This window comes from Pyrgilauda ruficollis, unplaced genomic scaffold (assembly GCF_017590135.1).
Source record: "Pyrgilauda ruficollis isolate IOZ18807 unplaced genomic scaffold, ASM1759013v1 scaffold24, whole genome shotgun sequence".
In the NCBI taxonomy this organism is placed as follows: domain Eukaryota; kingdom Metazoa; phylum Chordata; class Aves; order Passeriformes; family Passeridae; genus Pyrgilauda; species Pyrgilauda ruficollis.
In genome coordinates, this window is record NW_024523648.1 from 5,219,440 (window position 1) to 5,243,312 (window position 23,873).

General features: G+C 42.2%; 2 protein-coding genes across 8 annotated transcripts in view; one reads left to right on the forward strand and one right to left on the reverse strand.

Moving 5' to 3' along the window:
• Positions 1–5,821: 5,821 nt before the first annotated feature.
• L3MBTL3 (L3MBTL histone methyl-lysine binding protein 3) overlaps positions 5,822–23,873 on the forward strand; it is a 77,266-nt gene continuing 59,214 nt past the window's right edge. The window contains exons 1-2 of one of the 7 annotated variants that reach the window (XM_041469864.1): positions 5,822–5,840; positions 15,519–15,630. In XM_041469864.1, the coding sequence (XP_041325798.1) occupies positions 15,529–15,630 (102 nt within the window). In that variant the 5' untranslated portion in view covers positions 5,822–5,840; positions 15,519–15,528. Of the gene's footprint in view, positions 5,841–5,911; positions 5,931–7,026; positions 7,203–7,508; positions 7,863–7,987; positions 8,311–15,518; positions 15,631–23,873 lie in introns of those variants that run through there. The other 6 variants (XM_041469865.1, XM_041469869.1, XM_041469870.1 and 3 more) reach the window with 6 other exon arrangements.
• LOC121354929 (basic proline-rich protein-like) lies at positions 6,424–7,568 on the reverse strand. The gene is made up of 2 exons (XM_041470006.1): positions 7,072–7,568; positions 6,424–6,814 (listed from the first exon to the last, which is right to left on the reverse strand). The coding sequence occupies exons 1-2, from the start codon at positions 7,566–7,568 to the stop codon at positions 6,424–6,426; spliced, it is 888 nt and encodes a 295-aa protein (XP_041325940.1).

Below are 23,873 nucleotides of genomic sequence, written 5' to 3' on the forward strand. Positions count from 1 at the left end.
TTCTCTGTTGCTTGTCAAAGAGGGGAATGCTGCTGCTGTGTGTCCACATGACACAGCAGCACTGGAAAAATGTTATAAAGGACTCACTTCTTGTTGTTCTACGTGGGTTGTTGGACCTCACAGCAAACAGGAGATGCTTTGTCTGTTGCTTTAATTGCAGTCACATTTGGCAGGCCTAGTGGATACCTGTTCTGCTGCAATCCTAATTCTGAATTCTCAGGTAAGGAAAACTTCTTATCAACGTCCAAAAAAGCTTTGTTCAATGTTTGCTGCATTTCTGGTTTCCTTCTACTGCCTTTAACTATTGGCATCATGTTTTTGCATTAGCCTCTACAAGGAGAGGTCTGTTTGCTCAGAGAAAACCTCTCCATTATCCCACATATCAAGCATATATTGCTTGGTATATGTAATCTGACACCACCAATACTAAAACATACAGGAAAAAAAGGGTGTTATTTACTTGTTTGAGCACACTAATAGATAAGAACTTTTGAAAATAAAGAAAGAAGAGTCTGCATGCGTACTTTGAGTCATTTGCTCTTATGTGTAACACAAGCAATATTTGGGATTCTTTCCTCTTCATCTACTGCTGGACCAATTTATATTTTACTAGGAATGTCCACATGTGGCTGTGAGTCACTAAGTCTGACACATGTTGCTCTGAAAACTGTTCTATTGCTCTCCAGGGAGAGCAAGTTAGAGCAAGTTCTCACCCTGCCATTGTGTTTTAAGGACCTTGGATGGGACTTCCTCCTCTTTTCCCCATGCTGTCAGGCTTTGCCGTCCAAGCAGACCCACAGGATGAGCTATTTATTCACTTCCAGATATTTTTCAGCAGCAGTTATAGATCTAAAAATTCTACAAACAATTATTAAAATAACCCCTGCTTTTGTTGCCTATTCAACAGAATTGTTTTCCACCTAAGAAGTGAAGACTGCAACCCTTTCTCATTCAGCTTCTGTTCCCGAGAGTGATGTTTATTCTGTGCTGCCTCATCAACTTGCCTTCTTTGTGCATATTAAAAATACAGCCTTAGCTCTCAGAGTGACTACTAGCTTTTGGATGACAGGTCTGGAGTATCCAGCCTGAGCAGAGTGTCCAAAGTAATGCTCAGCTGCAAGGCTGTTGTAATCTTATGGGCAGTTGAGGTCAAAGCCTTCTACTGTGGGAAATGATAATGGCCCTCATATGCAGAGTGTGCCCACATACCTTAGGAAAGAGCATGCATGAATACAGTCCTGTGCCAAAAAAAGCCGTGTGGTGGTTACCCTCTTACCCACTCATAACCATGATATTGCTCATTATTATCCCTTAAAACTACATCTAGGAAACTCCATTTTTAAAGACTGCAAATCTCCTGTTATTTCCAATTTGCCTGGCACAGGCTCCCTCCCTTCTTCCCCCTTTCCCTTCTTGATCCACTTACACTCTGCCGCTTTCCACACTACTTCTCTGTGGTGTGTCTCTTTTCCTACTATCCCCTTCTTTCCTCTCCCTCGGGACCTTTATTCTTACCCATTTCTTTTGGCCTATCATCCATTCCAGACCACATAATCTCTGCTGTATCTTCATACCTCTTGTGTCTGGGGCCACCTCCTGCTTCCTTCAACTCTTATAAGATCTGTCAGTATTCCAAGCCCTCCCCTAGTGTCCAACTCACATGTCCAAGCTTCTAACTTCAGCCTTCTGGTTCAAGAGTCCTTATCAATATTCCTAATTGGCATTTGACTCACCCTTGCAAATTACTTTTTCTGCTTTTACAACTCATTATTCTGGTCCAATGCTCCCCAAACCCTTAGTATGCAACATAACTCTGGATTCCTTCCTGAACTGACAAACCCATAACTTCCCTATCTGTCTTTGAATTTCTTTAGGATGAAGACCAACTCTGGAAAGTTCTGTAGTCTTGCAACTTTATAAAAGCAGTAATTTTCAAAGGTTTCATCAATGTCTCCAGAAACAAGCTCTCCCAGGTTGTACCTACACCTACATCCAGGGCACTTTGGGCTGAAACCTCTCTAGAAAACACTGCAGTTTCTTTCAAGTACTCATGCTCAAGTTTTCTTCCCAGGAAAAAAGGACTGTTGCCCACCCATGTCTCACTCTGGTAGGGAGTTGGGATGCAGTCAGGCAGGCACACAGATCTGAAAGCTAGGAGGTATTACTGGCTCTCCAGTTTAGCACGACATTCGAATCAGCTTTGATAAATATTCTGGGATGAGTGGCAAAGCCAGTTGATTCTATTGATAATAAGTCAGTCATTATTTCTTAACATCAGTGTGGACATCAAGTTCTCTGGACAGGGAGACAGTACTGTTGAGAGGAATTGGAATCACCATGGACCACAGCATGCTTGCTTCAATTGGTAAATGGCCACATACACCTTCTCTCTTCATTCCCAACTTCTTAAAGCTTTCAGACTTCCATTTTCCTGGCTTAGAGCTTTACATAACATATACAATATTTTTTTTCCCAGTGATTGCCCTCAAACCCTTTTTCCTGCCCTCCAGGTTGGGGAAGAATCACATGACAGACTGATGACTGCCACTGGTGAGAAAGGTCACACAATGAGCTGCACAGGTTATTAGAAGTGTGATAAAAAATCCCATGCAGGCTATTTTTGATTAACAAGGCCATCTTTAAGGCATGTTAATCTGTATCATAGAAATCAAGTTCTTGGAAATGTCAAATTATTTGGTAAAATGTAAATACTGATTCTCTTTTTCTTGGTTTATGTAGATACATGCTGAGGAGCCACTAGATCACACAAACCCAATATGCAAACTGAATGGATAATGTACATTACTTTACTCTCACCCCCTTAAATGGTACTCAAGATTTGAATTTTGGAAGCCATGTATATGGATGTGCATGCACATGCTCCTAGAAAAATAATCAGTGTTTGGCTACAGCACAAACACCTATTCAACGAGTTACAAGAATACTCAGAGAGAGACCAAATTTAGCTACTCCAAAATCTGTCATTAAACATACTGCCAAAATCATATTAAATGCCATACTTACATATAGAAAACAAGTGTTTAAAATTCTCTGCCTTTGGAATACAGATGGAATTCTAGTATTAAATAAAATGGCAACAGAACTAATGTTTAAAGAGCATATGTGAATAATATTTAATCTATTTTTACTCAATAAATTTTTATTGACAAAATAATGGGTTTATTATACATCAGGAGCTGACACACTATGATTAGGGCAAGGATCGAAGAAGAGACAGAGAACAGAAGGTACCTTTATTAATTTCATATGTCCTTTTATTGTAATCAAAGAGTTATCTGTTTGATCCAATAAGGCAGCTACACGCTGTTTCAAATCCTTGGTTTCAGTTACTACTTCCAATATACATCCTTCAAGCAGCTTTTCCACCTGTGTCATCATTTTCTGTAAGGGGCTACATTCTTACATTCACACATATGACTATGTTTCCTTTTAAGATTTTCAGAGGAAAGGGACAAAGTCTTTCAAGCATAAATAAAATGATGGAAGATAACTAGTTCAGTTGTACTCTTAGAAATGTATTTTCTTAACAGGGTATGTTATACCATCCCCCAAAACATCAATATCATCTGGAGAATAATCAGTACAGGTCAAGCATCCTAAAGAGTTTGAAAGAACACCAAATTGCACCATTCTTTCACTATCTTCTGCAGAGCCCAGCTAATTTAATGCTACAATAGAATAATCTAGTTCTCTGGCAACTGTCTGACTTAAAACATTTCAACAACATTGAACATTGGGAACATTGGGAAATAATTTTCAAAAAAGTGCTGAATTACTTCAGTTACAGTTTATTCTTTGTTTCTAACACATAAATTTCCTCAAGTAAGAGTTCACTGGTGGAAAGTAGGAATTTTCTCACCCTTTACTATTTTTTTGCATCTGTGTTTTAGAAGAGTTAAAATGTATGTTATCACTAATTATTACAATTAGGTTAATACTGTTTTCTGTAATTAGTTTCTAATGAACATATGTTTATTGATGAAAACTGCAGCCTATATGATGCATTTGAGCTGAAGGGGTGTGAGAAGTCTCATCATTGCTCATAATAAAACAACTATAATGTATTTTGCTTAGGCACCAATTCTGCAAATACTTAACTATGAGCTCCTTTTTACTGTGTGAAAAAAAAATTCATTTAAATAGACAGAAACTGTCAAGATAGTATAGTAAAAGCCTGATTGTCTGAACTGTTTTAACATGGGCATAGTTTAAGGGAGCAGAGTTGTCAAGCTTGGTTCTTAAATATTCTAACACACATTCTGAAGTAAATACTCTACTGAACAGAAGCTGAAGCTAGGAAGTCTTGTCAGAGATGAAGCATCTCTATCTTGTGTCCAGCGCAATGCTGTCCCCATCATGGGGATCAGAGGGTAATACAGTATGCATCCATAATTCCTAAAAGGTTGCACTTAGTCTTGTCATTTGTATTTACTTCTATTGGTATTCAACTGATACTTATTACTGGCTGCCTATTAGTACATATCATCATTTCTGTTCTAGTAATTTGGGCCAAAGTTGGAAATGTAATTGTAGAAGGGAGTATATATAAAAGCAAGACAAAACTTGGTTGTTGATCATTACTGGGATTAACAAAAGATGTATTGAGATTTTAGAGTCATTTTAAGAGATATTTAATTATATGCCAAACAATCAAAAATTCAGAATATATTTTGTCAGTTTTTGCCTTTAGGACAGATTGACTTTAGGGAGATGCTGTGTGGTCTGAAAAAGAAATTAGGATTAGTATAATTAAGACTGTGTTCTGTGTTCTTTTATACTTTGCCTCAAACTGCATATATATATATGTATATACAGTTTTAAAAGTATCATATTTACATCTGATCACAATCCTCCATTCTCCCTGTTTCCCAGTACGCTTAGGCCTCATACAGGTCTATGTTGTGTAATGTTCTTCTGCTAACAGATCTCATTGCAGGTGAAGTCCATCCTGGGCATTCCCATGAAATAACAAGGGCCTTCAGTTTTCACTGTTTTCTGAATCAGAGACAGAAATAAGTGAAGATGGTATTTGTCTTTAGGAATACAGGGCACCGATGGAGAGTATTCAAGCAGGTGGCACATCTGAGACTAGTTTTATTTTGTGAGCTGGTTGGGTTGTAAACGAGACGAGGCCCATCACAAGGAACGCGTCCATACCGAATGCACCCCGTATTTCGGGAGTGCAGGAGGAGCCTGGCGCAGCGATGCCTGGCTTCTCACCATCTCCTCGGGGATCCCCTCGCCGGCCGCGGCGAAGGGCAGCCCCTCTCCCGCAGGACCCGCACTTTCCTTACTGGTGCCCAGCTGTTCTGCCTCTGCTCCAGGTCTGTTCTGCGCAGAGGATGGGGCCAAGAGCCACAGACAGGCTTTCCCGGGTTCCCCGGCGCCCACCACCCAACCTCGGCAGCACCTGGCGGGACCCTGGAGGACCGGACCTCCCCCTCCCCGAAAAGTGCAAGGCGTTATTTTTGAAAGCGCCCAAAATAGCGCGCGACTGCTGCACAAGTCTCCTTATTATTCCTCCAGCGTCGGCAGTAAATCAGGGGGAGGATGCACCTCCGCCGGAGCCCTTGTCGGCAGCCGCGTTTTCGGCGAGGGCGATGCCCGCCGCCGGTGCCGGCTGCCGGGTGCCGGCTGCGGGCGGCCGGGGCGCAGCGGCAGCGCAGGCGAGGGAGGAAGAGGAGCCGCGGCGGCGGCGGCGGCGGCAGTTTCCCCTTTCCCCAGCCCTGGCTCCGCGGGCGCATGCTCACTGTGCCCGCAGCCCTGGACCATATTTGTCAGGACTACTCGAGAGACGGAGAAAGAGAGAATTTGGGGGGGTAAGGAGCGGCGGGTTCCGATCTGATCCGCAAGCCGTTTAGGGAGCCGCGATGGCAAAGGCTGGTGACGGGTTTTAATTTTCCCCCTAGGTGAGGATGAAAGTTAGAGAGAGCGCGAGAGATAAAGGGAGAGACGCACCTCCTCTCCCTCCCTTACGAAACGTATCTGGGGAAGGGGAGGGGGGCTTCTCCCCGACCACCTCGAGCAGAAAGGATGGAAGTTAATGCCGGGTAAAGTGGGCAAGTGACTCGCAAGTGGCTGGGGAGCGGCCGGGGCACCGGGGATCTCACTAAATCATAAGTGTACGAGTGTGAAAGAGGAACAAAAGAAAGAGAGAGGTGCCTGGTATTTCTTTTTCTCTTCCCAAACACATGAAGGGAGTACATGTATATATATATGCGCTGTATATTTATATACATACACAGGCACGCACGCACGTATGTGTATGTACATATATATATACACGGGGGAGGGAGCTGTGGAAATGNNGGGGGGGGTAGTGGGTTCCGAAGGGAGGGGGAAGGGAAGGGGAGAGACATTTTGCAGACTTGCCCCACCAATGAGCTTGTCAGTTGGCTCCATTTAATGACACTTACGGGGCACCGCCGTGCTGTTGGGAACAATGTGATGCGGGTGCCGCGGCCGGGCGGCGGGGGGAGAAGGTGGGGGGGCACGGGTGTGCGTGTGAGCGCCGGGCGGGGAGGGAGCGGAGCGGAGGGAGGGGGCTCGCTGCCACCCGAGCCCCCCCTCTGCAGCCCCGGCTCTTTGTTCGCACAGGCTGAAGGACGGGGAGAAGTGCGGGCTGCGAGGGGGCAATGCGCAGCGGAGAGGGGTGCGAAAAAGGGTTTTTTGGTCGGAAGCGGCGAGAGGTGGCGGCTGCCGGGATATACCGGTTGAATGTGCCGTGGGTCCCCGTGTGCGAAGGCCTCTACCAGCGCGCAGCAGAGAGTTTGTATTTTCCGTCGCTCCTGCACTTTGTGTGATTGTGTGCGAGAGATATTTAAAATATAATCATCTCCCAATTTCCGCCATTTTGGGGAAAGTTTGCACACACATACACATACAAAAAAAAAAAAAAAAGCAAGCTTGTAGCAATTTTTTTTTTTTTTAAGAAACGAAAAAAAAAAAAAAAAAAGTCTTTTGCTCGAGTGCTCAGTTCCTGCCTCTGTGCGGTGCGTGCGCCGCGCTCGCTGCGGCAGACATGTGAGGCGGCGGGGGAACGGCCCCTGCCCGCTTCGGGCTGCGTGCGGCGGCGGGGGCCGGCGCCTGTCACCGCCGCCGGCTCCGCGGGCCGGCCTCGGGGGGCTGCCGGGGGCTGGCCCCGGGGTGCCGGCGGTGTGTGTGAGCGCACATACACGTGAGTGCGTATTTTGCCGACGACGGGGGCAGGGAGCGGGGGGGGCAGGCAGGGGCAGGGAATAGGACGCGGGTTTTCTGTTAAGTTGCGCGCTCTCGCCTGAAGTGCGGCCGGGGTGGGGGAGCGGCCCCCCGCGCACACGCCCGTCTCTCCCTCCCCGTCTCCGCAGCCGGTGCATATAACAACAGGATATAGGCACACTTGTTCTCGCCAGTTTCGGGGGGGGAGGGAGCGGCGGCCGACGGGAAGGCGCTCCCGCGGAGCGGCCGCCCGCCCCCGGCCGGGGCTTCGGAGAGGCTGCCGGGGCTACAGCGCCCGGGGCGGGGGGCGCCGCGTCGGGGCCGCAGCGGCGGCCGCTCCCCACCCCCATGGTTTTCCCCCCTCCCCGTCGGAGCGGGCGCACGCGAGAGCGTGAGAGAAAAAGTTGCAGCGCGGGGCCGGGCGCTGGCGGCTGCGGGGCCGGGCGGGGGCGAGCCCTCCGGGGAGGCGGCGTGTGCCGGCCCCTCCCGCGGGAAGGGGTGACTTCTCTGCCGAGGGATGCCCGGAGATCGGCTGCGAGCGGCCGAGGAGCGAGCCCCCGCAGCCCCCTAGAAAAAAAGAGAGCTCGCCCCCCTCCTCCTCCTCCTTCTCCTCCGCGCTGGGGGAGGGGAGGAGGGAGGAGAAGGTAACATTTTTTTAATTTTTTTTCCTTTCCACTCGGAGGCAACCTCCTTTTCCCGGATCCCGGTCCCACCCGGTAAACAAGCAGAGTCCCTCTCTCGTTGTGCAACTTCCTCAGGAACACTTAACACCCAGTTCCTCTCCCACCCCCGCCCGCACCGCGCTCGCCCCCACCGCCGCCCCCTCGCCGGGGCCGGGGGGCACTCTTCCCCCGCTCCGTTTAATTGCCCGGGGCGGGGGCGAAGGATAAAAAGGCAAATTCGGGAGGGAAACGGAGAGACTGGAGAACCGCTTTCCCCGAGCGCTCCTCCCGAGGAGCCGGGCGGGCGCTTTTGTCTCGGCGGTTCTGCCCGAGCCTGGGGAAGACGCGGACCTGAGCCCGGGTTTTCTCCAGAAAGTTTCAAGTGCAGCAAAAACACGCCGCAAAACTGGCCAAGGAGGGACCTCTGCTGGTAGCCCGCGGGCTGCCGGCGCGGGGGAGCGCCCTGCGGCCGTGCCGCTCGTCCCGCTCCAGAGCGCGGCTTGAGCCCCCGGGGTTTTTAGGCTTGAGGAGCGGTGCGCGCGTTAGGAGGCCCCTGGAGATGCGGCAGCCTCCCCCGGGACGTGAGGGTCACGGCCTCTTTCGTGTCTTTTAATTACCTGTGCTTTAGCAGCGCTGTCTAAAAGCTTTACAGCGAAAGGCGGCAGGAGTTACGCTTTTAGTTTTGTTGTATTGTCTTTATTTCTTCCGTATAGTTGAGTGGCACTGGACTGATCATTTTTTCTGTTTCTGCTCATGAATGGATGCTCGGTCGTGGGTGCTAAAAATCAGGTGGTGAGCATAAATAAAGCTCATGATATAAAAAGTTCAGCCGATGTCATTTTAGGAAATAGTCAGTGCTCAGGATTGTAACACAGTTTTCTTAGTTCAAATCTTACAACTGTTCAGGAGCCAATGGTTTTTACCAAGAAAGTTATCACATTCCCAGAAGTCTGTATGATGAACATCTGTAAGAGAGAAACTCCCTGAAAGTAGTGGCTGAAGGCAGCAGAGCTTTCCGCTTTTATCCGGGTGGTGCCGGGTAGGCGTTATTTCCCGGTGAGACTTCAGCAGCTTTGGCTGTGGTCCAGTTTGTCTCCTGAACTGGTTCTCTAGTGAAGGTGGCTGAAGCAATCATCTCGGATGGTGTCAGTTGGGTAGTGGTAATAAACTCCGGTTTAGTTTGTGGTGTGTGTTTTCCCTTCAGTTTACTGAGGGTTTTTTAGAATATTACTTTAAAAGTTTCAATAACTTGTGATAACTTCTTTTCCTCTAACTTGTTGAGTTTATGGCATCACCTGTTCTGTGAAGAGAGGTGGTTGAGTTTTTGTGGGCTGCTCAATTTAGTTTGTCTGTTTTTTGATACTGCTGGTAAGGAGGATGATGGATTGTGAGTGATGGGTGTGAGGAATCAGTGATGAGCTGGCATGACGCTTACTGAAGAAAGTGGTAGCATGTGTGTAGTCAAAACTTGTTAGTGCTCCAGTAGTAGGACGCTCATCACAATGGGAGATGCCAGCAGCTCTTTATGAATGGGGGAGAAAGGAAAGTCTATAAATGCTGTAATCTGCTGCATGTGTTTAGAAGCTAGAAAAGGTGAACTAATTGTTCAGCAGAACTAATATGAACAGCAGAGCTTATGGAAGCTGATAATAACTGGCAGATGAGGAAGAGGAGAGCATGAGTCAGACAAAAGGGATGCTCAGATGTATGTTGAATTAACTTTGGGTAGGAAATTTGAAACAGGTCAGGTGGTAGGAGGTGTGAAGATTTGGTGCAGGCAGTGTCTTCGTAGGGGAAGGAAGAAGGAACAAATAAACAGAGAAGTTTTTTGTAACTTTTTGTGCCTGGTTCAAGCACTTAAGAGAATTTAAGACATAGGATTTCAAAGTTTTTGTATACAACTCTTACTATCTGAGTAGGTTAAATCTCCACTCAGGCCTGCACAGACAATAGCAGAAATAAGGGAACCATGAAAGCTTTGCAGAGGAAATACTTCTCTAGTGTGAGGTACAGGCTGTTTATAAACAAGGAAAGGCTGTCAGTGGTAAGTTTCATTAGATGACAGAATAGCTTTGGTATTGGGTAACTATTGTTGTAGTGTCTTGTGGATATTTGAAAATGAGACAGTAGATGAAGGCTGTGTGTAATTGTTACCCAGTCTGCAGCAATGGGACAGCAATAACTGTGCTACCTTGCTGACAGAGACCAGACTCGGATGAGGACAGCATGAACCTCCTTTAAGCACTGGTGCAGACCCAGGCTTCACAGTATGTTTTAATGCTTTTGTGGCCAGATTCTTCCTGTAGGGAAAAAAGGTTTAAAGCCAAAATATTGGGAAGCAGGAGTGAACATACACAGTAGCCTTGGAACATCTAGTAGTCAGAAGAGTAGCAACAGATAAAATACGAGTAAATAATGCTAAGGGGACATCATCCATAGGAACTCTGGTCCTTTTCCTGTTACAGCCTTTGAGTGGCAAAAAAATTTAAGCTGTCTCTTTGTGAATTCATATAAAAGCTGTATCTCATCTTTAAAATACCTTGCTTGTAATAAACTTCATGAGCAACAGGCAAAATAGTGAAATTTACTCAAACAAGTTTTCAACACAGAGAACAGAAATATGGCAGAACTAGTAATTTCCAAACAATGAAAAGTAAGATTTTTGAGGAAAATGGGTATCTGAAAATACTACTCCTAATGAAATATTAAAATAATTAAACCTTTAAACAGTACAAGAAAAAACACATATTAAAATGTGGTGGGTAGCATCAAAGAATTTTACCATTTCCTGCACTGTTCCTGTTGTGGTTGTTTTCCTGTAAGTGAAGAGTCTGGTGCAAAAATAAGAAGGGTGAGAAAAAGGCAAGTGTGAGATGTGCCCAGCTCAAAGAGAGGACTGTGAAGAGAGAAGCAGGGCTCACCCCAGTGGGTTTACAGTCAGCTGGCTTTGCTTTTGCTGTCATGAAGCTTGAACTCACTACTGTGGTCAAATATAGGGAACTTACATTACAAGGAGTAATTCTAGCTTCTTGTGGCTTTGGGAGTGTAACAAGTCAGTGCTGGTAATATTCACATTCTTACATGTTAAATAAAACTAAGCTGAGTATCCACTTGCCCCTGGTGTCTAGAAGTTGGTGTATTTGCAGATCTAGTGCACGGAGTTGTTTCCTTCAGATCCACTTTGTTTCCTTATTTACTGGTTATGGGAAAATGTGTCCTTTTAGCTCATGAGTGCTACACCAGGCAGCCTTGGAGATGTCCACAGTAAATGTATACAATATTAGGACAAAAATGCTACTGTTGCCTTTGTTTCTGAACATCCATCAATGCTGGTGTCACCCAGTCCAGTGGGGAGAGGGACCATGACTTGCCTGCAGAAGGATATTGTCTCTCTTGGGGTCTCTTTTTCCATTAGAACTCACTCTTGGTGTCACTTGCTGTAATCTCCTCTGGCTCTGTGTTCCCAGTTTTGGGTCTCCTCATAGGAGCTATCAGCTGGGGAGAGGATCAGTATGGGGCAAATGTACTAGGCTGTCTTGTTATGGCAGCTACAGAAATCCTCAAAAGTACAAATAAAAATACACAGAGATGCATGAGAAGAAATGGCAAATTACTGCAGATGTGTTATACCAGTCCCACAATGATGACTGGTGGCTTTACTGCTGAACTCTTTCTGCTGCCCAGTGATCAGTATTGAGTTGACTCCACTGGTTAGAAATCATACAGGCATCTTACAGTTAGCATCTTAGATGTTAAGAATTCGGGTAGGGGTCAGGTAATTTTTTAAGGCACTGACTGGAAGGAAGACTCCTGTTACTACTTTCTGATGTATTCACTACATAACCCTATAATTACTTCAAAAACTACTTGTAAATCTAATTGGCATATTCTGTCCTGCTTCTTTGCTTTGTTTCTTTCAGTCTCTCACCAGATGAAACTATCTAATTTTTAGTGCTGTTATTCTGAGTAAGTATCTCCTCTGTGAGATACACATTTATCGTTGAACCTGTTGGTAAAAATGAAGGTTTTTCTAAAGGATGTGTCTTAATCTTATTAAATGTGCTTGTTTATTTTAGTGGCTTTATTACAAATGTCTGAAACAAAGTTAATGTTGAAATATTAATAAGCAGCACACTTCTCTTACGGCTGTGAGAGCTGAGATAGTTACATCCCTAAAGGCAGATTTTGGAGATGCTTTTGGAAGATGACTGCTCCAGGTACTTACTATTATGTCCTTTCCTTCGCATTTGATGGCATTCACTGACAGGCCCCTTATTTGTCTAGTATTTTTACCACTTTTCTGGCAGTGCAGCAGCAGCAATGGTACCAGATGAAATCATTATAGAAGGAGTTATACTAGTTCAAAGAACTATATCAGAGCTTTAAAACCAAAAAAATTAAAGGTGTAGATAAGACATTCTTTAGTTTTCTTTGTTCTGAGATTTAGATGTAGCTATTGCAATGAGTTCTTCATTTTTTAGTACCTCAGTGCTGTAACAATTTTACTAGTCTGTATCTTGTTTCTTGCTATCATTAGTAGAGAGATATAGGCCTATCTTTCATCTGTTCAAAGTCAGCAAAGCTGGAAACAGATACTTTGTTAAAAGTGATTCCTTTTTGTAAATTAATTTCTATCTGTGTTGCCCTGTGACCTTTTCATTCCCACCAAGAACACTTCTGAAGGCTGCAGAATGTGAAACATACACAGATTGTGCCTTTGACGTTGAGTTAATTTCAAAAGGAAAGCAATAATGAATGTCTTTAGACATCTCCAGAATGTATCATTATTGCTGTTTGTTACCTGAGGAAAGTTTCTTATGTGCAATTAAGTCAGAATTTGTGTTTTCTTGAGACAAGTATGCCCTGAACATTTCTGTTACCAAGTTTTCATTACCTTTCATGGTTTACTCCCGGCCTAAGTAGGCTAGACTCTTTCACTTTCCCAGCCCCCAAGTAATTTTCGTGTCAGTAATGGGAGTGGCACTGTGGGAGATGACAGCATCTGATGGAGCAGCTGTGCTGTCCGAGGCTCCTTGCTCTGTGGTACAGCAGCTGCTGAGAGGTAGCATTTCTCCACAGCCTTCCAAGTCTTTTCCCAACTTCTGTCATACCTTCTGCAGAAATCATTGGAGCATGTTTTCTGTAATAAATCACAGGAGGGTTGAGTGAAGTGTCCTCTAAATAGAATGATAATTTAAGATTACTTAGAGACTTCAGTTAATGCGGAACACAGCTTTGTGTTTGCTTAGCCAGGCTAATCCTGGGGAGCTTGTTCCACCAATGTGCTTGAACCAGCATGTTTTGTGTCCTTAAAACTTCACTGGTGCCTGGAGAGATCCCAGCTTTTTCAGCTACTCCTTAGCAGCTTGGGTCTTGTGTTCTTGGGGAAAGGCCTGTGCCTCTGTCACTGTGCTGCAGTCCAGTTTGCTCAAGCCTGCTTGAAGTGGTTTGCACTGGTACCTGGTACTCAGATCGAGCAGAGATCCCAAATTGTATTGCAGGAGCTTGCCCTGAGGTAGGGTGGTGGATTTTGCCTGGGCATGATTGTAAAAGATGAGATCTATGGCTTTGGGGAATTTCTCAGTTTGCACTGAATTTGTTTAGATTTATTGATGTTCTTAAAAATGAATTTTTGTACGTTTTTGTTACGGTTTTCAATACTTTCTTGCAGAGAATTACCTAAAGGTGGGAAAGACACATTCAATCATTTGGTTCTTCTTACTTCAAACTTGTCATGTGAAAAATGTGAAGTTTGCTCAAAAAACATTCTGTGAACCCTGCCTGCCATATGAAATAAAGGGGAATGCAAAGGCTTTTACTCTTAGCAGTGGATACTGACTGAGGTCCAGCTCCTCAGTTATCTTGTTGATAACTGTGTAGTTGCTGTAGTGTAATGAAAGAACTCATGGAGTAAGGTGTTGCTTAGGATTTTAAAGACTTCTGCTAGAAATTAAGAGGAAACCAGGGAGAAATGAAAGGGAGTTCAAATTGTGTACCCCAAACCAAACTAGTATGTGTCTGTAGTGGTGATGTTACAGTGACTGATACTATTTTTCTGATGAATAAAATGTACATTCAATTATTTTTCATGCAACTGTTTTTCTCCTCAACCTTTCAATAAAAACCTTCTAGATGACTAGAGTTTACTTCTGCTTGGTTTGCATCTTTCTCTGTTACCAGAGTGAACAAATAGGACCTTTTTGGTTGGTTCGTTGTTTGTTTGGGGTTTTTTTGTGAAAAGTCAGGATCTCCAGAGAGTATTTGCAGATTCAGAGTGGGACCAAAGTTAGAAATTAGCTTTTAGAAAACAAGGTTAAACTTTGAGGAAGTTCTCTATCTATTTGAATTTCATATACTGATACTTGCAGCAAAAGTTTGCAGTCTCCTGATGGGGTATGAGGCTTAGAAAGTGTTCGTTTAAAAGTTCAGAGAGTTTACACTCCAAAAAGTTCAGAAAGTGCAAATTTCAAAAGTGGTGAGGTTTTGCTAATAGTTCACAAACAATGACAGCTAATTTTGCCACAGATTATTTCAGCTGCTAGGCATAGTGCAGCCATTCTTCAGAAACAAAGTTAATAAGTCGGATTCCACATTGCACAAATAGTAAATTTAGGTGCCAGGCCACAGATTTAAAGATTGCTGGGTTTGTGAGAAGGGGAAAGGAAGAAGTTGGTGGCACTCACAACTGGCTGCTAAAAGAAGTGCTAAAAGAAGCACTTTTGATAGGGTGTTTGTGGCAGTGACGAGTGGTGAGCTGAAGCCAGGGGTCAGAGGTAAGTGCAGTGCGCTTCTGTTGCTTGTGCAAATTTTTTTATCACAGAAAGGGATGTCCAGATGCACTATTTCGATGGGGTGTTTGTGGCAGTGATGAGTGGTGAGCTGAAGCCAGGGGTCAGAGGCAAGTGCAGTGCACTTCTGTTGCTTGTGCAAATTTTTTATCATGGAAAGGGATGTCCAGATGCACTATTTATGAAGGTAAATATTATCTTCTCTCCATTCACTGTTCTGAAACACAGGGACCCAGTAAAGTCTTGCAAAGCGGTAGGTTTCTCTGGGGTATATATGTGCTTCTCTACATGGAAGTAAGTTTTAACAAATGCAGTTCAAAATTTATCTGTATGGAAACAGATAAAGAATATTCAAGTATCTTGAGTCAGATTAGGAAACTTACAGTTTCAAATTAATTTTGAAATTTCAATTTGAACTTGGATGGAGCATTCACATCAGCATGCTATCCAGTATTAAGGAAATCCAGTTCTGTTAATCAGTGCTTAGTGTATTTATTAGAGGCATGCAGTCATGTCTTGCCTTTCTTAGAACAGATGTTTTTAAGTGTACTTGACATGTTTTCCTCATGTCAATTTATTTGCAGTCTGAAATTTTTCTTTTCTCTCCAGTACAGCCCCATTGCCTCCTAGTGTGTGAAACAGGTATTATTCTTAGAGTTTCAGAAAGATTTGTCCTTACTTTTATTACATCATGTATGTTATCACCCTTGTCATCAGTTGTCCATGTTGCCAGTGTGCAGAGGGAAGCATTTGATACAAATCTGTGAAATGCATTAGAAGAAATATTTGGTGATATAAGCATTAAACCACTCACAGAATTTTCAGATAACTTTTTTTCTTTTTTTTCCAGTACATGCATCATGAATGAATCTGCATCTAGTGGAAATGGTCAGGAGTTTGATGTATTTAGTGCAATGGACTGGAAGGATGGCATAGGTACTTTGCCAGGAAGTGACCTAAAGGTAAGATATGTCATTTTTTTCAATAAAAATGTTAAATGACAAAAGGATGCATTTGAAAAGCTGGTGTGTAGGTATCTGCTTTTATGAATAAAACATGAATCTACAGTTCTGAGTTAAGAGACTGTAGCCTGTTAGGTTTTAGCTCTGGAGTTTCTTGATTCAGTTTGTGGTGCTGGCACAGACAGCCGTCATCCCCGTAGGAAGGCATAAATTAGCACTGCCTCACTATACAGACAGAATTAATCAAATGCACAAAATCTCAAAGAAATCTCAAAAGTGTGAAAATGCAGTCCACTTAGAGCATTATATTACTGTATCACTAAGAATTTTCATACTGTCATTGACTCTCACGGTCTTACATTCTTAGGTCTTTTTATTTCTAAAAATAGTTTATTTTTGCTATGCTTTTGTCATGTGGGTGCCTAGAAAGATGGATAAAGTGAGTGCTTCTGAGCTGGTTGCAGTTTAGAGATTTGAATCATATCAGAGCAGTAATTTTGCTTACATTTCTCACACTGGTTGAGTTTCCTGAAGTAAATCACAACTCTTTTGTTTTCAGTTTCTTTTTATTTATCTGTCGTCAGAAGGTATCCTTTGCTGTGCTTGCAATTTTGATGTTAGATACTGTCTTGTACCTATTTCCTCTCGATTAAAGTCAATATTTTTTGTACAATTCAAACTAATGTGTTTTGCTTGTAGTTTCTGTTTTGAAAGGAATCTCACAAGAAAATGTATGGCATTTAAAACAAATTTTTATCTTTTGGTGCCTGATAGGATTTCTATCGTTGAAGTAAAAATTTTTAAAAATGTTTGAAATTTGGGACATACATGTTGTGAATGTGTTTTTGTGTTGGTGTTTAGGTTGTTTGTTTGTTTTATGGGTTTGTTTGAATTTTTGCTTTTAGAACAGTAAAATAAATTTACAGAATAATTTTCTTTGCAGAGGACTTCAGGCCAGCACCCACACTGAGTATCCCAGACCTCAGGGCGGGTTACGTCGGGTTGCTCAGGATTTGGTTATCTGCAGGGCTGGAGATACCACAGTCTATCTGGGCAACTTGTTCCAGCATTTGTCTACACTCATAGTAATTTTTTTCCTTTTATGGATACTTTGTTGGAATTTCTCCTTCTGTAGCTTATGCCTGCTGCCTCTTGTCCTCCTGTGTACATGTGAGAAGAACCTGGCTCCATCCCCTCTGTATCCTCCCAGCAACTGCTGGAAGACAGCAACAAAGTCTCTCCTGTTCTTAAGACTGAGCAGACGGATTCACTCAGCTCCTTGCATGTCGTCTGCCACAGCCTTACCTGGTTTGGTGGCTGTGCTGCAGTGTGACAGTGCCTTTCTCCTAGCAGGCACAGTAGCTTGCATATGCTCTCATCAGTGTTCACTGGAGGAGAGTGATGTGTTCCCCTGTCCTGCTGGCTGCCCTTTGGCTCAGGCAGCCTTGGGTGCTCCTGGCCACCTTTGCTGCCAGGGCACATTGCTGACTCATGTTCAACACACAGGTTTTCTGCAAAGCTGCTCTCAGATTGTCAGCCCCTGGTCTGAGCTAGTGCACAGAGATGCTCTGTTCCAGGTGGAGGGCCTAGTGCCTGCTTTGGTGGACCTTCATGGCATCTTGTTAGCCCATCTTCTTCAGCTTGTTGAGGTCTAGATAGACCAGTAGCCCTGGCCTTCAGTTCATCCACCATTCCCTTTAATTTCATGGTTTGATTTTCCTGCCTGTACTCATAGATAAGCCTTTCTTTTTCCCTTTGCTAGTTTATTCTCTGGCTGAGTTTTGGATTTCCTAATTCCATGACTGTACACTACAGCAATATCACTGCATACCTTGTCTGTGAAGTTTCCTTTTCCATGTTCTGCTTGCCTCCTTTTCCTTTTTGAACTAAGTCGGGAGTCCCTGGTTCATTCATGTTGGCCTTCATCCACATTTAACTTGTTGCACGCTGACATGCCTCATTCTCCTGGTGTGAGGTCCTTGGGGAGAGATAGAGACAGATTTCCTGGGCCTATTTACCCTTTAAAACAGTCTTCTGTATGATCCTGCCAAGCAGATCTCTGAACAAGCCAACATATGCTTCTTCTGAAGTCCAGGGCTGCTGTTTCATTTTTTGTTTCTCTGGCTTCTTTCAGGATTTCAGACTTCATCATGTCATAGTGATGACGATAGCCAAGGCTATGATGAGCTTCCACATCCCTGAACAGTTCTGTATTTTTAAGTCCAGGCTTTCAAAATTTCTATTTTAATATGCATAACTGTGTGGAAGGGAACCATAGTATTGCAGTATTTGAGCAATACAAAAGGGAACAGTGCAAGACAATATAATAATCTCATATAAATCACTGGTTTGTGCTTTTTTCAGTTGTGGTTACCCTGTGTTGAACAAAACTGAAGCAAAGTTACAGTCACTAATGAGTAAAGGAATGGGAAAATTTCCATGTAAAGTAAGGGAAAGGAGCTGGGAGGTAGCTAAGGGTAACTTCAATAAATCTTGTAGAAGATTCTGAACTATGTCATTTTCAGAAAAGCATGAGCTTCCTTTTAAGGCTGCTCTTATGGGTTTTTAAAATTTATTTATTTTCATTTGGAAACAAACATATTTGATTTTTGGACAGAAATTCTGTTTTTGGTTCAAGCATTAGGGGAGGTGCATTCGGAGTTGCAATAGTAGCCAACCCAGAATGGTGAAATATACAGAGTTTTGGCCAGGAAGCTTCTTTTGAGTTATTATTTGGGGGCTTGTTTGCATTTTGTTAGCTACAAAAGCAAGGGGTTGAAGGGATGAAAGGGATGAAATTGAAATGGAGCCATTTTAAGACTGACTGAAGGAAGGATGTTTTCTAACAATGCAGAATTATTCCAAGAAGGTCACTGTACCAGGGAACATCAAGATTCAGTGAGAGACTAGGTGTTCACACAGGTGCCAAAAACAATTTGAGCTATTAAAATAGTAAGAACTTCTAAGCTTTTGTGATGATTGTAACCACTCATATTTCAGGACTGCTTCTAAATAGTGGTGGTTAAAATGGTGACTAATCACTTGAAATTGTAAATGTGATCATGGAAGATATATTATGTTCTTTGTGGAATTCTCAGAATGGGTTTAATGAGGATTATTTACCTGAACTCTCCTGGTCACAGAGTATTTTACTATTGTCTCCTGAACCTAAAGAAAATGACCTTACATTACTTATCGTAGGCTTGTGTAGCAGGTACTTATTGTGAGCTTGTGTGTGTCTTTCAAAAATTGTAGTAGACTTGTTCCACTAAAGGCATCAAACCATTGTTGTGTATTTACATTGAAATGCACTTGAAAAATCTGGTGAAAACACTGTAATGGCAAGATACTTAAACACAAATGTTCTATTTTTGCAGCCTGGTAATAGATTGAGTGTCTGAGACATTTTATAACAAATAATAAGCAATAGCTTAAATATCCATTGTAGACAATGTATTGCTTAATTTCTCACATTTAATCTTTTCTCTTTTTACAATGTTAGGGGAAATTGAACAGTCAGATATGGCAAACTGTATTGTATCAGGATATTAACATTCAGTTAAATGTATACCAAAATATTGAAATGCTGCTTTTTAATGTAGACATTTTAGGGAGTTACTTAATTGAAGTCCTTATTTTTAGTTGTATAAATAATATAGCATTTGCTTGTCTTTACTGCTTGCATGATGAAGTGTCATGCTTATTTTAACGTATGCATGTTTTAAGAAATCTCTTTTCTTGTGTGCTTTATTAAAATCCAGGCTAGGGTTATCAGGCAAGTATATATGAGCAACCATTCTTTTTAGAACCACTTAATTTTTGTGAATATGAGTTCCTGAATGGTGAAAAGTTGGTAAAACACTATTGTAAGTAGAGAAAATGTTTCTGAAACATTTAAAAATAACTTTTCTCAACATTTTCTTAAAATTTCTTACATCTAACTTTTCTTACAGTACAGAGGAACATCTAAATCAGGAGTAGATACTTGGATTATTTCTTTTTGTTATTTCCCAGTCTAATCAAAATGAGGGAGCCAAATCAGATACTAAGCTTCTGTTCTCTGCCATGCCACAGTCTCTTATTCCTGAATCTGTTTCTATACCAGTAAAATGCTGAAAATGTTCTTTTCCTATGACTTTGGGCACTGTTAATTCTTAGGGTTTTGTTACTTGTTGGAGAAAGCTGTGGAAATACATTCTTATGATTTTGTTAAAAAACCTTCAGCAAAAATAGTTAACACTCCTTGAACAGTGCTTTGAGGATGCTGTGTGACAGATAAGTAGTGAGTAGTTGTGGAAAATGCTAGAATTTCAAATTACACAGGGAATGGAGAGAATTAAAAATTGCACAGGATGATGCACTGAAGACTGTGAACAAAAATTTTAGCATTGTATATTAGTTCTTTCAATATGTTTAAATAAAACGGAAAACTTGAATTCCAGTAGAATTTAAAATAGTTTACAAATTACAGAATGCCTTCATGTGGCAGGCAAAGTAATGTATGCTCATCTGAAAAACATCAGTGCTTACCAGTTACTCTGCATGGTGTGAATGTATATGTGAAACACTCCTCTTTTTTCTCTCTTTTTTTTTTTTTTTTTTTTTTTTTAAATCTCTGTGCTGAGTGCACACAGTAACACTATAGCTTCAAGATTTAAATATACTCATTAAATTGGAAAAGCTGTAATAATTTGCAGTCACTTCCTACTGCAGTGACAGAAGTTTATGAAGTACTTCTTAATGCATTTTCTAGTGCTGTGTTTGGATAGTGAGCAGTTATAAACTGCGTGGACAGAATTTTGGTTATTTCCAGCTTGCAAATTGTGCTTGAACATAAAGGAAAAAAAAAATTAAAATTTAATGATGAAGAAATTAACTTGTAAATAAAGTTGGGCAGTAAAGATTGTAGGAAACCTGACACAGTAGTGAGTGTGAATGGTGGAATAATGACCTGTGGTGTTTGGTATTTCCAGCAGTGCTGTAAAGAAGGTAAGAGTGGTTTGAATTTCTGTGTTTCTGAATGAAGGGGTGCTGCAGCAACTCAAGGCAGTAAAGTACATCCTTCCACCTGCCTGGAGTTGCATTCCAGCTTGCCTGGGATAATTAATGATTCTAGAACAACTTGTTTTCTCACACTGTTATGGAAACGTCGGTAGCGTCTCGGGCAATAACTTCATACAGTGTTTTACAGTGCAGCGCTGCTCCTGTTCTCTCAGGGTGGCATGGGCTGCACTCTGAATCTGGAGAGGCAGGGAGGGTCCATGAGAGTGGTGTCCATAGGAAACATCTCTGGTAACTGCTTAAATCACTGCCAGCACTCGGAAGGTGCTACTCCAGAGAGAAGATGGATTCCCTTCAGGGAAGATGGTGAGGAATAGCATAGGGAGCAGAAAGCAAGGTAGATGGGGACTTTTTCTGACCATGTGTGAGCCCCAGCAGTTCTACCTTGTGGCCTGATCCTTTCTACATGAAATTAACTTTATTCTGTTGCAATGTAATGTAATTAATTAGCTCTTGCTCTGCTTCATTGCCACAGATTTCTAGTTAAAATTTTGCAATGTCATAAAATGAGTGAACCCTATATAAAGAAAAAAAACAACCAAAAAAGGAAATATCATTATTAAAATAGTTAAAACTGCAAAGGCAAGAAATGCTGGATTTAGGTTTGCCTTTGGATCTTTATTTGGGTTCCCCCATGTGTATTCATGGTAGTCTTCCCTTAAGTGATCACATGGTATTTTACCACAAAATCTCCTGTGCTGTTTGCTGTAGATGCTGTTAAATTTGCAAACAACTGGGCAGAGGGTTTCAGGAAGGAAAATGAATAGTTTTGTGGCTTTTGCAGGTAAATCTCATGCAGGAACACTTAGCACCGCACTTGTTTCTACTCAGCCTTTCTGCGCAATGCTGAACAACTCACTGGAACCAAATTTTTGGCAGGTAGCCATTTCTTATTTGCTTGCTAGCTTGGGCTTCCCGTGAGATATTAGTGTTTTGTATCTAGAAATACTCTGGCCAAAATAATTTGGAGCCAGGGTTGCCTTGTAGGTCAACTTCTGGATCAATAAGCGTCATCTTGGCAGGCCTTGACTTCTGGCTCTGTTGCTGATTTATGTGTCACCTTAAGAAAGTCTGTTTAGCTGCAATTTCCTACTCAAGTGGAGATAATAAGGCAGTCTGAGTTTGCAGTGTAGAGAAATCAGTGGGAAGCCCTCTGGTACTGAGATAATTCTTGAGCACTTGAAGTGGGATGGGAGGGGGTTTGGAAGAGCCTGAGGAGTGTCTAAGAATAAAGTAGATAAACATTGCTGCAGACAGGACTGAGGTATTGGTATATACTGGGAAAATATCAGTCTCTCTTACTAAAGAGATATGTTTTCTGATGGTACCTTAGTTTTGTGTTCAGCAGTGATGAGAAAATGCTCCTATTATTTTTATTTTTGGAAGGATATAATTTAATAGCAATTCCTTCCTGCCCAGATAGGAAAAAACCTTTCTTTTTGGATGCAAATTGTTCTCTTTTCTTTGTTACTTCAGGATTAGCCTATTGCAGTGTTACTGAAGCATCTTAAAATCAGTCCAAGATTGGTGGAAGTGCTTGCCTTTCTTGCTGACAACATCTTTCCAGTGAGAGTGGATCTGGCCTTGCCCCTTGGTTGTGGTGAGGAATTTAATTTCTGCTGACTGTGATTTAGGGAGCCCTAGATACCCTGTGATCTCGCTTAAGTTTGTCTTTTGCCATACTTTCAGAGTAGCAGTGTGCAGGCAGGATCCTTTCTCGTGACTGAAGAAGCAGAATTGGCAGGTGCAGGACCAGCACATTTCCCCAGTATTCTCTATCCCTAAAAGAGTCAAAATTTTGTGACAAGTGAAAGGGGTCACGTGCTTACTGAGTGCTTTAAAATAAGCTGGAGCAGAGTACTCAGAAGGATGAAGAGCTACCAAAGGGAGGTTTTTTTCTTTTGTAAATGGCTGAGAACAGATTTTGTTTCAGGAGTTACTTTACACTGTATTGTAACAGTAATTGCTCGAGTGCCTAAAGCTTTTTTAGATACGTGTTCTTTGTTGTACATAGGGTTTTTTTAAAAAAGAAAATAAACAGTCATTCTGCTTTCAAACCATGCAGAGTAAATAAGACTGGCTTTACTGCTTGAAAAAAAGAGTATAAAAATACCAACAGCTGCCTCATTTTTCTGAATGCTATTCAGCCCTTGCCTGGGGCAGGGGTTCTGTGGAAAAAGTAGTATGTGATTGTGCATGTAAAGAGTGTATCACACACAGGGAAGAGGGGTCTGGTTGAATGGACTAGCTCTGACATTTAATAACTTGTCCAACTTAAGTAATATGTTAAAAATAGTTCAGCTGAATGTTCAGGATGTTGTTGGACAATTCAATGGTGGCAGGCGATTCCTTCACTTTAAAAAGACTGTAAAATGCCAGGAAAGCTCTGATTTATTTGAGGAGTCCCACTGAAACCACTGTGACTAAATAGAGATTAACATCAAGAACGATGATAACTTTTTTCTAGCTTGAGATCAGTGTAGTTCTTGTATCACTGAAGTCCCAGGTGTCAGACTTCTTGGCAAACTGCTGTGGAATTCTGCTACTTTAAGCGTAGCTACTTCATAGGCATTAAGAGTATTGAACATTTACTCAATTTACTTGTGGTTTGGATATTAAAAACTGCAGATTTCTTCTGAGAGTGTCCACAATCACTGTTGTGGTGTCAAAATATGTTTTGTTGCTGAAGTTGCTGTCAGAATGCAGCAACAATTGTCTTTATTGCAATGAACTCTTTGTCCTTGTCTTGCCCAGTAGATGGTGGTGTTGGCTGATTTTTCTAATTTATTTTAAAGCTGTGCATTAACATATGTGGAGGTTTTGTTCTTTTTTTTTTCCTTTGCACTTCACTTGTTCTTCCTTCTTTTTTTGTCTGTCATTCCAAATAATAATTTTACCATATATAAAACAATAGCAACTTTTATTCTGATTTGATACCTGTGGGAACTGAAGAGATCTTTTACATTCTGGAGAGGGCACAAGTAACAGCAAACATAGATAGTTTGATCTGTGTTGCTCTGAACTGGACACATGTAACAATGGGGACTTAATTTGAAACTAGATTGTATGCATTTGTTCCCAACAGGTTTGAGTTTTTAAGAATTAATCTACAATATGATAGGCATTTTGCATTGTGTGTGATTTTTGTTCATCCCACAAAGAGACAAATGCTCAAGAGTACT

Coding starts and splice junctions, on each gene's coding strand:
- LOC121354929 (XM_041470006.1), bottom strand. CDS start 7,568: ATGGGGGTGGGGAGCGGCCGCCGCTGCGGCCCCGACGCGGCGCCCCCC. Junction 6,815..7,071: donor CCGCACGCAGCCCGAAGCGG/GCAGGGGCCGTT, acceptor AATCACACAAAG/TGCAGGAGCGACGGAAAATA.